A 15,131-nucleotide genomic window follows, 5' to 3' on the forward strand; every position below is an offset into this window, starting at 1 on the left:
ATTGAAGTTCTTTCCCATAACATGTGAGCGATCATTTATCATCGCAGACGAAGATTTCACAACAAAAGGTACAAGATATCGTTTTGTCATGAATATTTTATGTGTTGTAAATCGATGATCGGACAGGACTTGAAATGCCTGGATGGTACCAGGAGCAATGTCCCGTTCTCTGATCTTACACAATTGCTAGACTTTATAGAAGCTATTTTTAGGTCGCTTTCAGCTGGAAAACTGTTTCTGTCAAATTTACACAGGCTAATGTCGTTTTGCTCTCAAAAAAGAGTTTTTGAGATGTTTGCATTAAGATTTTATTTCGAATTGTTTTGTAAAATTTAAAAACGCATTTAATCTTGTTATAACCAGTTGCTAACCGGCGTCACTTTTATGATTCGACGGTATTGTTGGCGAGCATCTAACTTTATACAAAAGATAAAGTTAAATCAGCCTATAAAATGATTAGAATAGGAATGAGAATCCCTCCAGTGTCCGCCATGTACTGACTAGTCCAATCCGGACGGACCGGATCCAAATTTTACAAAGTCCCTATTAAATTTTGATAATTTATCTTGAAATCAGTTAAATTGTTCAGTGCATCGCCTACTGATATCAGTTTTCGACAGAGCTGACAGGAGAAGAGACTTCCAGCGCTTGGGCAAGCCAGGCTTGTATTTCAAGATCACAAGCAAAGTAAGAGCACCTTGATACGGCTGTTTTAGACAGATATTTCAAGGAGGTTTGTTAAACGTTTTTGTGTCGGGTTTGTTGACTGACTCTCAATTGTGGTAAATGAGATTTTCTCGAAGAAACGTTTGCGATACACGCTTTGTTTACTTTTATTTTTGACTCGAGGAACAAGATTAGCTTTGATTTTAGTCGTTTAAGACGCATTTATTTAACAGTAGCCATCCCTAAGAGAAAGCTTTTACTTGTACTTGCTAAGCTCACCAGATCAGAAAACTGAGAATCTAAGGCGAAAAATTTGGAAGTGCTTTGCGAGTTCCGAAAGCTGAGATGCGACCGGACACCGCAGTGAATAAAGTATTTAATAATTTAGATTTCACTAAATTAGCGTAAAATAAAACAAAATGAATTAAAATGTCGTTTTTCAGAAAGTGTTTTGCGGTGAACATTCAAAACGGACTCTCCAAAATGAATGACAAGCTGATAACTAGCAATAACTGAGACCACAATGGTGACTTGCCAAAGTGTTAAATTTACATTATTTCTACAAATTGGCGATTGCATTGGCAACCAAAAGCGACATCAGTTCAAAGAAGTAAGCTATAATGTCTACATGTTGCCTACATACATATATAATTTTATTTTCATTTCCATTTAAAAGCTAATCTCTAGACGTCCCTCTTGTGTGTCGACAATTTAACTCAAAAAACTGACTTTTTTTTAAAAATTTCATATTTACGCTAAAAGTCACTTTGTCACAACATTGGCGCCTTCAAGATTATTTGATGAGCTTTGTTGACGCTATTCCGTAAACATACGAAAAATGTCCCTGAGAATAAACGCAATGAAAAAAGTTCGTAGAATGCTTGATTGTGAGCGACAATATATACAAACTTAGTTTTTCCAAAACAGTCGGGCACGTAAATTAACCAAGACGAAATTTATTCACGTTTTACCCAATTACATTGACAGTACAATTAATCCAGCGTCTTCCTTTATGGATACAAAACAATGCTATTTATTTGAAAGAAAATTGAAATTATTAACGTAAAAACCCCTTGGTGTTTCCGCCATTATTGGCTTAAAGGGTACTTTGCGGGAAGTTTTCAAAAGCAAATATTATCATGTGGCGTTTTTGTCTTCCAATTTCTTCTATTTCTCATGCAGAGTTTAATTTATGGTTTCCGAAGACTACTGTCTACCGTATATATTAAGCGTGTGATTACACGGGCACACGTCATTCGGTCATAAACCATGGCTGTTTTCAATGATCCATGTAAACGGCTGTGGTTTCTTCCTCTATACTTTGGAAGCCGACCTAAACGGAACTTTAAAAGAAGTTCACCCAAAGGCAATTTTTTTTCCCTCTATATGATTATGCACATATGTTACTAGACAGTCGCTCAATATTCACTTTTACAAAGCAAATTTGTAATCGATCTTTCGTTTTGAAGCGTCAAATGCAATTTATTGAGCACTAAGAGTTATACTCGCGGAGGAATGTAACTTAGAAGTAGTTTTTATTTTTTATCATTATAATTTTGCCCTTCTAGTGCAATTCAATTTAATGATTGTAAGATTTTTTTTTTGGCCTGGGGTCATCGGATGTTACATTGATATACAACAAGAAAATGACCCAGATCTTAATTCCGTGCATCCTTTTTTGCCAAGATATTATCACAAAAGCTCAGGTGAACCACAGGCCTGAAGCAGACTTTAGCTTGAAAACCTAATTTATCTGATCACATCTAAGATAAAATAAAATTGGTGTCGACGAAGGAACAGTGATTCAGCCCATGTTTTCTTTTCCTCTACATCAGCAAATAAATTAGGTAAACTTATCAAATTAATTTTAATTTGCCCAGTGAAGAACTGTTGAAAGAGTGGATGCACAAAGTAACAGACATTTGTTTTTTAGTACCAAGTCTCTTTTTTTGCGGATATTTGCGTGGTACAAGAAACAATCGAACACCTGCGCTCGACCATTTTCGATATTTAAAGCAAGCTATTACTGCAGATGTTTAGTGGGTGACAGATTAAATCGAATGTTTTATTACAAACATATGATGTTGGCTTTGACACTGAAATACCACCCAAAATATTGCCTAATTGCAGGACAATTGTGTAGGTTTTTTCCCCACTGAAGTTCCGTCTTTTGACTCATATGCATTTTAAGACTTCCATCATTTTCTTCTTTTTTTCTTGGTTTATCAAAATAAGGTCTACAAATAAGGTCATAAAAATATGAATGGCGAGGAGAAGACTTTGTCGTTCTATATCGTTAGGGGAACTCGTTGATTGCCATGGCACTTGCGAACTTGAAATGACAGCAGTGAAAGTTAAGATAACCATCAATTCCAAATCACCCATCATTTCAATACTTATTTACCCATTACCAGTGGTTTATGAGCAGCCAACGAGAGAAATAACCAAAGGCGTGAAAACCATGCATATCTTCTAACATTAAAAAAAAATCTCTTCTCGGATTTATAGTCTGTTAATTATGCAGCTAACGGTGTCAGAATTTAACGTTGTAAAGAAAAAGAAAAAAAGAAAAACAAAGAACAGCAACGACAACAGGCACCACGAAATTCGCGGATAAGCCCCCTTCGTTAATTTTTAAGGAAGAAGAAAAAATTTTACAGTGAGAACTTGAACACCGTCAACACCTTCATTATACTTTGAAAAAGAAAGTACAGGAAATAATTGACAAATTATTCACTAAAAATAACCTGCTGGCTCCATCTCTGTCCATTTGTGTATACTTTATTCTTAATAAATTTCGCGAGTACTTAACGCGAATCAAGAGCCATATTTCGCGAGTATGAATTTCGCGATTTGCGAGGAAGGTAGATGTAGCGTATTAATTTCACGATTTTTTCATTCTTCAATGTGAAGCGACCTCAGAACTGTAACAACATAATCTACATGTAGGCTACAAAACAAGCTAAACATAACAAAGCATTTTGAGCTATCACTTAAGTTCGATGGTTTTCTGCAGAAATTAACATAAAGAAGATAGCGGAAAGTGTTCACGGTTTTTTGAATTGGTTCACACTGTAAAAAGCATGAAGAAAGGCCGGTTTCGAAATATGTCGCCCGATTTGTTCGTAGCAAGTTTACACGCTGGGACACATCGGCTCTATTTCCTTCGCCTTATTTGAAATGCCAGGATGAAAATCGGCCCCAATTCTCAAATCAGATTTTTAAAAATCGGGTTGATTTTTTAACTGGGCACCCATTTTTCTATCAAATCTGGGATTTCTAGGTTAAGCTGAGATAGAAATCAATAAATAAAAACAAGCTTGAAAATTTTTAATCGGCCAAAATTGTCAAAATGGACGTGCAATGTTTTACATTACATAGCACAATTTCATCTGAACCGTGATTTGTTTCGACGATAATAGAAAAGAAAACCTCATTTCTTACAATAATAGCTAGCTTAAACTTACTTTTAAAGGGAAAGTAGATAAAGTTTACGGAAGACAAAAATGAGCCTTCATGTTTACATGATGACGGATGTTAGGATTTCTTAAGACAAAAGTGAAGGTTTCCTTAATTTTGAGCTAGGTGTATCACGGATTGATGGTGTGTATCTTAAAATGTTTATCCTACATTTTCGAGGGTTTTTTTATTATCCGTAAAAATAGTAAGATTAATTTTACCTCAGCCTACTTTTGTTTTATTTTACGGTTTTCACTTTTGTGCGTCAATAATTACACAATATACAGTATAACAGAAACCTTTCAGGGCAATAACGTGCTATATTACCTCCATTAGAACGTTATTAAGAAAATGGAGTCTTTTAATTTGTTCATGTCAAAAAGGAATATTAAAACAAAGCGTAAAAAGGTATCTTAAGGATATGACACTCAAGAGCTCTCGGCAACTTTAAAGAAATGATGCTATTTTACGGCCCCCTTTGAAAGAAAGGGATGCATTGTTTCATTTAGTAAAGAAACAATTAACTCGAATAAATCTAATGTAGTCCAAGAATGATTGACAACATTTCTCTAATTGAATCACTATTGTGTTTATACTTTGAAAGGAAATAAGAGCTTAAAATCTTATCAGCCGGTATTATATCCTGTATAACTATCTTTCTCGCGTAAGATACATTAAAATTAAATGCCAACACCAGATTTAATGAAAATAAATATATCTGAAAAGTAATGCTGACGGCTGTGTCATTCGAAATCGTGATTACTTTAAAAACGTGACTTAAAGAGGATTAAGTCTAACAATACATACACAATGATCAGTTCAAAACAACGCCAAAACAGTAATTTACATTTGGTAAACGTGGTCTATTTAAAATTAATGTTCGATAAACTTCGTTAGCACCTAATCGTTAAACGGTGTTTGCTACTCTGTGATAACTTGGACGAGTTTTCTTGTTGTCTTGCAGACTGAATATGAACAACTCCTCAGCTCCCCAAAGAAGAGTTCCAGCCCCTCTATCCAGCGTTGAAGCTGCACTCTGGGGTACATCTTACGGTGTTGTTGCGGTGTTGATAATGTTGGCCAACACTGTGTCCATTGCCGCCTTTATGAAGACAAAATCTCGTCGCAAGCACACTCACTACTTCTTGATCAACCTGTCCATTGCTGATTTCATGGTCGGGGCAGTCTCGGTTCCTCTGTTCATCTCCTATTTGGTGGATCCACAGATATGGAGCCGGAGCCTCATGCTGCCTATGATTCATTCAACAGTGGATATCCTGTCGGGACTAGCGTCCGTATTCACTCTGGCGATCGTGTCGCTGGAGAGGCTCCTGGCGGTATCCATTCCTTTCAAATACAGGATGATACCCAGAAAGACTTACTTCTGCTGCATCGCGGCGACGTGGTGTCTCGCTGGCGGTGTTGCAGGCATAAGCATTGCTTTTTACTTGCGGATTGTAAGGGAAGCCTTCTACACTGCGGTGATTCTGTCTCTCTCCTTGTCCTTAGCTGTGGCCTGTTTCGCTTACATTTCCATCATATACAAAATCAACCAGAAAAATAACAGCGCAAAGGACCAGAAGGATTTAACAGTTGAGCGTCGGCTAAGCATGACCTTGCTATGCATCACGGCCATATTTGTTCTTTCGTGGCTCCCATTTCAACTCATCTTTATTTTGGTGCACTTTTGTAAAACGTGCATCTTTTCCATAAACACTGTATTTTTTATTAAGCTTTTGCACTACAGTAACTCTTTTATGAACACTGCGGTGTATACGTTCAGGATCCCAGAATTTAAAGAAGCCATTCTGGAGTCAATTCACCGTCCAAGAACCCGCAGTGGTGGCCGAGATGTACTGCTTCAAGATATGACATATGACAGCACCACATCGGTTACACGGCTCGCTCCACACAGTCCGTTGGTTGGCCCATATAACACTGCACGCGCGACAATAAGCAGCCCAACACAAATCCCTCTGATACGTACTAGTCAAGTACAAACTTGTAAATAAATTAAGTAGACGCAGATATAAAAAGGGCGCCGAGCTTTTAAGAGCTTATATCAGCAGAATAAAGTAACAACAACTGTTCTTATACAGTAAATAAGGCGTCCTTAATAGTTATTCTTGCAACTACAGTTATTTATTTCATTTATGGTCTTTGGTGGTCTGTTACTTTTGAGGAAATATACTCTACGGAAAGAAACAAAACAATAAACAACATTGCCTCATACTCATGACTGACTTTCTTTATAGAATATTTCAAATAACTTTTTCTTATATTTTTTGTTTCATTTTAATTTTAATTTTTTTTATTATCGCTGATTTTAATGTTAAAAATATATCCACAAGCTTTGCTTATCCGATCTCTTCAAAAATTCCAAAACATGCCAGGGGTCACAATTTACTTCCTAAGCAAGGATATTAAAGTTCCCTTTGTTTCGTATCCATTTTATTAAATTGATATACTGTTATCTCGATAATCAGGATCAACTTGACAGGGGACCATCAAGAATATAGTTAAATCTTAAGTTTTTTTTTTTTTGGGTGTTTTTTTTTTTTTTTTTTTTTTTTTTTTTATTTTTTTAAAAATTTTAAAAAAAAAAAATTAAAAAAAAAAAAATAAAATAAAGGGAATCGAGTGATAAAAAAATAATCAAGTGCCTTTTAACCTGCAGCCTGATAAAACAGATTTCGTAACGACAACTAAAGTAACAATTACAACACTGACTGCATATATACTAGAAAATACTTTTAAAGCCGAAGGCAAACTGACAATATCAATTAATTGATCTTAGGGTGAGTCTATCGAGCAAGAAGTTTATATATACCGTATTTATCCGATTAAGCGCCCAACCTCGAATAAGCGCCCACCCTGAAGGTAGGAAAAGTTAATAAGCGCCCAGCCTCGAATAAGCGCCCACCCTCCAACCACACACAAAAAAACAGAAGTGGACAAGAGGAGTTGACTAAGAACGTTTAAGAAGACGTCCCCCATGACTGAGTTTTCTTAGTATTCTACAGACACCTTTACCTTGTGTTATTTTTTATTGTTTTCTTACAAAAATAAACTTAGTCTTTGCTGAAAATCGTGAAAATTTAATAAGCGCCCTAGCCTCGAATAAGCGCCCACCTCGAAAGAGCACCCACTCTCAAGGTCCAAAAATTTAATAAGCGCCCAGGGCGCTTAATCGAATAAATACGGTAATAAAACTTTTCTAAAGCTTGCATACTGACAATTATTTCAATTCGCCCAAAAAATGAAGTAAAATAAAAAGAGGGGATTGCTTGCCCGTTTTATCTTTCAGGTCAGAATTTGTGGCACATTTCAGGATTTGCAAGTACTTCTCGATAGAAGAAAATTGCCGTAAGTATTTTTAAATTACGCGCGCCATTTTGTTGAAAACAGAATATTTCCTGGGTGAATTAGGTTAAGTGTTAAACATTTAAATTGAAAGAAAAAAATACGATAAAATATACCATTCGCCCGCGGTACGTATGCAGTAATTTGCTTAGGTATTTTTGTTTTTGGTTGGTACCTAAGTACTGATTTTGACATTTGAAAAAGTATAGCCGAAAGAAAGTTTTTCATTTTTTCGACGATAGTGATTGCTTTATATTTTTTTTTATCTTAAGTTTCGCGCCAAAGAGAAATGCAAAATTACCCAAAGCCTTTTATAAGAAATCACCATTTTTTAATCAACAGTTTTTAGTATGTACAAAATATGTACAGTAATTGTGTTACTCAGTATTCGCCATCTTCCACCTACGCACGTTGACGAACGATGAAAACAAAGTAATGTAGACAATTTCTGCACAAAAGTTCGGCATTTATTGAATCGGTGTTTCTTCCTAACGGCTAATACAACTGAAGTGAACTATTTAAGTCCATTAAATAGGAATTCAAACTGAATTTTAGCTTATTTTCTGTACCAATCTCAAATGTTACGTAGATTATCATTACCTACACGCTTTAGTAAGGGAAAATTTTCTAAGAAGGTAACACCGATACGAGCCCTGAGGGACGCCCGCAAGGAATCTCTGGGGAATCTTCCGTAATTAAATGCCGATCAAGTTCAGATACAACAATGCCCCCAACCAAAACTACATCTCTATCTACACTGATTTCATGCTTAAATACATGCACAAGTCTATAGAAATTTGAACTTACAAAATAAAAAACATGTAAAGGAGTTCTAGCCGGGCGATTCAATTACAAACAGGTCTCTTCAGAATTTTCTTTTAGGGTTGAAAGAGTTGTATTATCGAATGAAGATGAAGTATTCAACATAACACGAGCATGGGACAAAGAAAAATTCTGAGTCCCCGACGGGAATCGAACCCATGGCCTCCCAGATACTGGTTGGGCGCTCTAACCAACTGAGCTATGAGAGACTCGTTGTGAGCTGGGCCATTTACTTGGTTGATATGTGACACGCGTCTTGCATACTGCTAGGATCAGCAATGTCGAAATCATCAAGTTTGTAGTAACTAATAAAGATGGTAAATTTTAAGCTCGGTGATAAATAATTAATCACCGAGCTTAAAATTTACCATCTTTATTATTTACTACAAAGTTGTATTATCGTTTCCCATTCTTCAGATTTACTTCACCCACATCTTTCACCATAGCCAAGTTAGCGTTTCTACTTTTTCATGAGTTTTCTCCCTTTTATTTCTGAAGGTAAAAAGGTAAAGGTAATTTATTTCACGTCAAGTACACGGGAAGTGGCTTCCCAATCTCCAGAGCCGGAGGCTCATGATGAAAGTGTTTTATCATTCCAGCTTACATTTATCATTTTCTCGCTGCCATGCTAGATATTCTTAGAATTTACGTTACAAAGAACAAATTGACGGACACATATTGCTCAGTAATCACTTCATTAAATAACAAATCATTCTTCAAAAAAGGTTTGACAAATCATATATTCTATCAAAAAAGACTAGTTCAAAAGCAACGACTAAAAAACGTTTGTTCGAGATATTGATTTCGAACTACAACCAACAGAAAGCAAAATGTTAATTATAATTAAGAAGTTAAATGGTCGATGCTTTTCAAGCGCGACACGCAAAGCCTATAACACATGGGGACGCGCTAGTTAATATAGCAAACGAACAGCGTAAAGCGTTGTCCAACTTCTTCGACTCCGTCTTGGTCACGAGAATTATTCAAGCATTATTCTCGCAGGTCACGCTCATGAAAACTGGACATTAATTAAGAAGCATTCTCTTGCTGGACAAAGCCCTCGCCTTTCGCTCCGATAAATTATTGTGCTCGATCAGAAAGAATCAAAAACTCTTAGTTACAGTAAGTCTATATACAACTGAAACAAATCATTATGGCTGGCATGGCGACGGAATTACTACAGTAACATTTCCTTGAAGACCTTTCTTAAAATCCAGCCACTTCAAAACATTTCCAATCCCTGTCAGGCAAGACTGAGAAAGTGCAGTAATGTTTTCCTGTGTAAGGACGTGATCCCAGATGTTCACATGCGCCAGCATTCCAATGAAGCACTTATCTTCCCTGAGGTCGCCTTGGTTCTGACCCAGCATAAGTATTCCTTCATCTTCAATCACATGATTAAGACACGCGCCTGAACCCATTCCATCTAAAAATCCATCTTTGTAGAATTTCCAGACACCTTGAGTATTTTCCCACGTGACACAAATATGATGCCAATTGCCGTCGTTTGCAGAAACTGAAGTTACGCTGCGTAAAGCGAGAAAAAGTAGAATAACAAATTTTGAATTGATTTTAATTTGTGCCTGAAATTGATGTGAAGAGCTATAGCATCAGGACGTCAATGGGATTACCGTATTTATTCGATTAAGCGCCCAACCTCGAATAAGCGCCCAGCCTCGAATAAGCGCTCACCCCCACCCCCAAAAGAGGCACAAGAGGAGTATTGACTATTATTGAAATTGAGATTGAAATTGTCTAAATACTACAAAGAGACTACCCAGAAGATCGATTTTTCTTAGTATGTTTACAGAAACTTTCAATGAACAGTGAGTACATATACACATTTTGTTGTTATATATTGTTTTCTTGCAAAATAAAAGTACTCCTTGCTAAAAATGGTGAAAATTTAATAAGCGCCCGGCCTCGAATAAGCGCCCAGTGCGGTATACCAGCTCTTTCGAACACAAAAAGAAAAGGAAGGAGAAGAAGAAGGAAGAAGAAGAAGAAGAACAACAACAACAACAAAAAGAGGAAGAACAAGAAGAACAAGAAGAAGAAAAAGAAAAAGGAAGGAGAACAAGACCAAGAAGAGTTATACAATTTTCAAAAGGTAAATAATACCTACTCGATGGCATTTTGTTGATTTCCGATCACTATGCGAAAGTTCTTGTAGTTTCTGATGACAAGTTCATTCTGTCTTCCTGCCGCAGAATAACTAATTGGCGTGCCCTTATTGTCTGCGTCACTGGTCTTCATCCAAAAACAAATTGTAAACGCTGCAAGCCTGGGGACCGGATTGCTCATGACAACTGAATCGGTAGTTCCCTTAGTAGTGAATTCCAATGCATAATCTGAAACTATTTAAGACAGAAAAAAAAAACGCACTTTGATATGTATCACGGGAAGTGGAGAGGGAGACTGAAAGGGAGGTGTAGGACAAGAAAGGGCACTCCGTGATATACATGTAAACTGTTGTGTCTGAATGAATAACAGATTGTAAAAGTAAAGCTGCGTTCACATTTAACCCGAAACATGTTTAGAATAAACATGTTTCAACGGAACATGCTTCACCTAAACATGCTTGTTATTGCATTGTTCACATTAGGTGCTAGTGTCAAACACGTTTCATGCCTGCTGCGTAATTTATGCGGTTTCACGGTTCTTGCATAAATCTTCTCCGTAAAAATATGGCTCGAAATTACAATAAAGTTTCCATTAAATCTTTGTCTTTTTGTCTATTTCCAAGCCCTTCGATGAAGCAGGGCTTTCAAGCGTTTAGCAAGAAGACAGTATTGTCCGAATTTGCGCTATCAGTCGGTAGCAGAAGATTTTTATTTTGTGAAGTTTGTTTTTAATTGCAATGCTGCAATGCTGCGCGCTTGTAGCCGCCGTCGTAAACTTTCGTGGCGATATTTTGCCAAATATTCTGCTTTCTATCCGTCACCGATAATTTATATTGTTTCGCTTTATTAGCCCATATTTTAAATAAACATTAATTTTGGTCTCATAGAAAGCCCAAATTTGAAGCTTTTGAGCACTCGCCTCCTCACTGCATGTCCGCCATTTTTAACTTGTTTAGTCTGATCATGATTGAAACTACCTCGTGAGGTAGTTTCAATCATGATCAGACTAATCATGTTTCGATCATGATTCGCGCAATGCACTGCCTGATGTGAACACTTTTCACAGCGAAAAGTGATAAGACAAATTTCATTATTTTTACCCCCTCAAAAGGCTAAGGGTCACAAGTCAAATTAACAATTTCTAACAGGGAGATATGCAGGAGAAATTCATAAAGTACTTGGGTCTCCTAATTGATTCGCATCTCAGATGGAAGTATCACATCTACATTTCTAAAAAGATTTAGCGATGTATTGGCACCTCTAAGATCAGGCACTCTGTGGCTGATCAGGTCCTTATACAGTTGTATTACTCACTAATTTATCCTTTTTTGACTTATATTTAATACTTGGGGAATACCTATCAAACGACTCTTTTACCTCTTATCATCTTACAAAAAAAAGCAGTCAGAATAATGACATTCTAGATATAATTCCCACTCTAGTCCACTCTCAGAAATTAAAAATACTTAATGTAAGTGACTTAATATTTTGTATAGTGCTTTATTTATGTACGACTATTACTCTAATAGCCTGCCTCTAATTTTTGACAATTTCTTTAAGAGTATCAACAAAGGCATCAATATCAAACCCGACTGGCAAGTAAGAGTTCATACTATCTGCCAAAAGCTAGGACTAATTACGGCAAATTTAACATTCGTTTTTCCGGTGCCAAATTTGATCATGATGACTCACTTAATCTAAGAGTTCTTTCAAAAATCTCGTAAAAGAATTGATTATCCCAATATTTTTTACTTTTTTTTTTTGTACATGCACTTTTCTTTTTTTTTTTGTTCTCTGCCTGTGTGTGTGTGTGTGAATGGAAATCGTGTCCCGTTTTTTTTCATACTCTGTAACTTTATTGCAATATTTTTTCCGCTGGCCCACCCACTTAGCTCGATTAGCCTTAGCTATTTCTAAGTGGCCGTGCTCTTTTTTATTGTTAATTATTACTCTTGCTTGTATCTACTTAATGTAAAACTCTTCTGGGCACGAAATAAAGATTGTTGTTGTTGTTGTTGTTGTTGTTGTTGTTGTGTTGTTGTTGTGATCAGACTAATCATGTTTCGGTCTAATGTGAACGCAGCTTTAAGACATATGAGGAATTACAAATGAATATTACATTTTTGCCATTTTTATTCTGAGGAACCACACTTTAAATATTTTTTTAATTAGGAATGTTAGCGATATAATAAATTGTAATATAATTTGAAATATTTAAAACAATATTGATTTTTAATAATTATTAATAAATTTGAGCAGCGGAGAGAACAAGCAATGACACAGTCCTCACGGTGAGCCCTCCAACATAAGCGATTTGGCAAAGAAGCCTGCTTGACTAACTGAATTACGAAGACAGTTGAATGAAATACTTTATTAAAGTGTCTGAAGTATTTAGCTTAAAAAAAAAACTAATTGTGGACACTATTTACATTATTACATATCTAAGCTATTTAAAGTTAAAATATTTACACTTAAATTCTAAGAATAAATAAATAAATGAATAAATAAATAATTACAATAGAATATAAAATTTTATTATAAAAGTAGGTGAAAGATAAAAATAGCAGTTAAGATTTAAAAATTAAAAATTCAAAAGTTGGTAGAGCATCGCACTTAAATCGCACAGGTCACGGTTAGGATCCTGTCAAAACTCAGTTTTTTTAAGGTTTCCATTTTCCCAATTGTTTCAATGTTGGGCTCACAGTGTGGATTCGAGCCCTGGCCGGGGCACCGCGTTGTGTTCTTAGGTAAGACACTTTACTTTTATAGTGCCTCTCTCCACCCACGCATATAAATGTGTACCGGCGAATTACTGCTGGGGGTCACCTTGCGATAGTGACTAGCATCCCATCCAGGGGGAGTAAAAATACGCCTAGTCGCTTCACGCTTCAGAAACTGGGATAACATTTATAAAAATTCTAAAACCGTATCGAAGGCTGAAAATTTGGGTAAGAACGAATTTTATCCTTTCATATTTGCTGTAAATGGCAAATATATGTATTAAATGAATCAATCTTTTTTCGAATCCAACCTGGGACCAACACTAATTATCAAAACCCATTAATTAGTAATGTGAAGTGAACCTGTACAAAATGGTGAGGAGCGAATTTAGACAACACCGCTCTCTTAAGCACACTTAAGACTCAAATGTTTCGAAAAAAATAAGAGTGCTTAGCCTTGGTAAAAAATTAGACGTTATTATGTAGTTGAAAATAAACAGAAGGTGCAGATACTCACGCTCATTTTCAGAAAAGATTGCGCTTGCTGAAGATAACGACTGCGTTGGCGTTGCTTTTGTTGTTAATGGTAGTGGTGATGATGATAATGATGATAATGATGATGATGAAGACAACGACATCGATGATGATGAAGAAAATGTCACTGATGTCGCTGCTGCTGCTGCGGCTGCTGCTGCTGCTGCTGCTACAGTTGCTGTGGCCGCTGGTGTTGCTGTTCTTAACGATAACGACAACGATGATGGTGATGAAACTGACATCAAAAATATGAAACCTTATATTAGTTATTGAACTTGACCTGTAGACTATAACAAACTAAATATGCTACCCCCGCAGATTTGAACAAAGGATGGATATGTATTTTCCTTATCCAACCTGCTAAAATTTGAAGTTTTCTCCATTTTGTTTCTATTAGAAATTATTTGAAGTTGCAAGTGACCCTTCAGGAAAGCCCAAGGTACGCGAATCAACTTAGAATTTCCTTAATCTCTACGCACTTTTGATTTTTCTTGAATGTATTTTGGTGGTTTCCTGGCGTAAAAGAAAAATCAATAAACTGACCAAGATGGAAATACCCAAATGACGGCCGTTCGGGGATTATGTCACCATACGACGCCATTATGTCATACTCTCTGCCTTTATTTAAGGAAACTCTTTCGAAATTCGGATCGACATTCTAGAATCCTTAACTGATTGCATTTGCATCTAATAATCGACACCATTTTACCACATGTCATAGCTGTCATGTTTTGACATATCAGACGACTTGGAACACGTGAGACCTAAATCCTTTTCTATCTTAAAGTTTTAGCTGGAGCTTTGCATTCAAACTCCGTCACATGTATGAATTTTACCTCTTTTTTTCTCTTCATCGTTTCCTTCCTCTAGCAAAAGCGGCGTAGTATGATAAGTTACATAATAACTGATCTAAACGGAGTACATAAATTCTCACATGATCAGTAGCCAAGCTTCGGAAATAAAATTTTGCGATTATATATCAATATGGCAAACGTGTGCGATCAACTGTGGAAGAACAAAAATTAACTCACGAGATCAAACGAGTTTTCCGATGTCAGAAATCGGAAATCTTCGCAAAAGTGTTGCGGGGCTTACCTCGGGTGTTCCTTTTGATTTCAGGGCTGCAGCCAAAACACTAAGAAGGAAAGAAACAGTCTTGGTTTATTTATCTAATACGTTGAAATGTTTCTAGTCTGCAAAAAGTTCGCGTTCGAGCCTAGTGGCCCAAACTGCCAGCGTTCAACACTGTTTTCCTTGGAGGAACACGGCAACTCATCAAAAAGGTGGAAATATTAAGTTGGTAAGGTAACTATTAAAAGGAAATGTCTGCGTTCGAGCCTAGTGGCCCACCGAGACGGAGCTTATCAAGGTCGAAGCGACTAGGAGTTTTCTACTCCGCCTGGAAGAGATGCTAGTCCATCGTGGGGTTACCCCAGCAATAAAT

At 36.5% G+C, this 15,131-nt stretch overlaps 2 protein-coding genes across 4 annotated transcripts; one reads left to right on the top strand and one right to left on the bottom strand.

The window, feature by feature from the left end:
• On the top strand, positions 1 to 6,452 carry LOC144650444 (adenosine receptor A1-like). Of its 3 annotated transcripts, none has more exons than XM_078510130.1 (2): positions 1 to 68; positions 5,090 to 6,452. In XM_078510130.1, exon 2 carries the CDS (start codon positions 5,097 to 5,099, stop codon positions 6,135 to 6,137), a length of 1,041 nt encoding a protein of 346 aa, XP_078366256.1. In that variant the 5' UTR covers positions 1 to 68; positions 5,090 to 5,096; the 3' UTR covers positions 6,138 to 6,452. The 3 variants fall into 3 exon arrangements, with proteins under 3 accessions (XP_078366256.1, XP_078366254.1, XP_078366255.1); XM_078510128.1 differs by lacking the exon at positions 1 to 68 and adding an exon at positions 622 to 733; XM_078510129.1 differs by lacking the exon at positions 1 to 68 and adding an exon at positions 624 to 687.
• A 2,743-nt stretch (positions 6,453 to 9,195) lies between these two features.
• On the bottom strand, positions 9,196 to 14,952 carry LOC144650454 (neuronal pentraxin-1-like). Its single transcript, XM_078510140.1, has 4 exons — positions 14,783 to 14,952; positions 13,671 to 13,922; positions 10,436 to 10,667; positions 9,196 to 9,837 (listed from the first exon to the last, which is right to left on the bottom strand). The coding sequence occupies exons 2-4, from the start codon at positions 13,789 to 13,791 to the stop codon at positions 9,462 to 9,464; spliced, it is 729 nt and encodes a 242-aa protein (XP_078366266.1). The 5' UTR covers positions 13,792 to 13,922; positions 14,783 to 14,952; the 3' UTR covers positions 9,196 to 9,461.
• Positions 14,953 to 15,131: the final 179 nt, after the last annotated feature.

This window comes from Oculina patagonica, chromosome 4 (assembly GCF_052425735.1).
Source record: "Oculina patagonica isolate OP01 chromosome 4, crgOcupat, whole genome shotgun sequence".
Lineage (NCBI taxonomy): Eukaryota > Metazoa > Cnidaria > Anthozoa > Scleractinia > Oculinidae > Oculina > Oculina patagonica.

Coding starts and splice junctions, on each gene's coding strand:
- LOC144650444 (XM_078510130.1), top strand. CDS start 5,097: ATGAACAACTCCTCAGCTCCCCAAAGAAGAGTTCCAGCCCCTCTATCC.
- LOC144650454 (XM_078510140.1), bottom strand. CDS start 13,791: ATGTCGTTGTCTTCATCATCATCATTATCATCATTATCATCATCACCA. Junction 10,668..13,670: donor AATCTTTTCTGAAAATGAGC/GTGAGTATCTGC, acceptor TGTCTTAAATAG/TTTCAGATTATGCATTGGAA. Junction 9,838..10,435: donor AATCAACAAAATGCCATCGA/GTAGGTATTATT, acceptor CGCTTTACGCAG/CGTAACTTCAGTTTCTGCAA.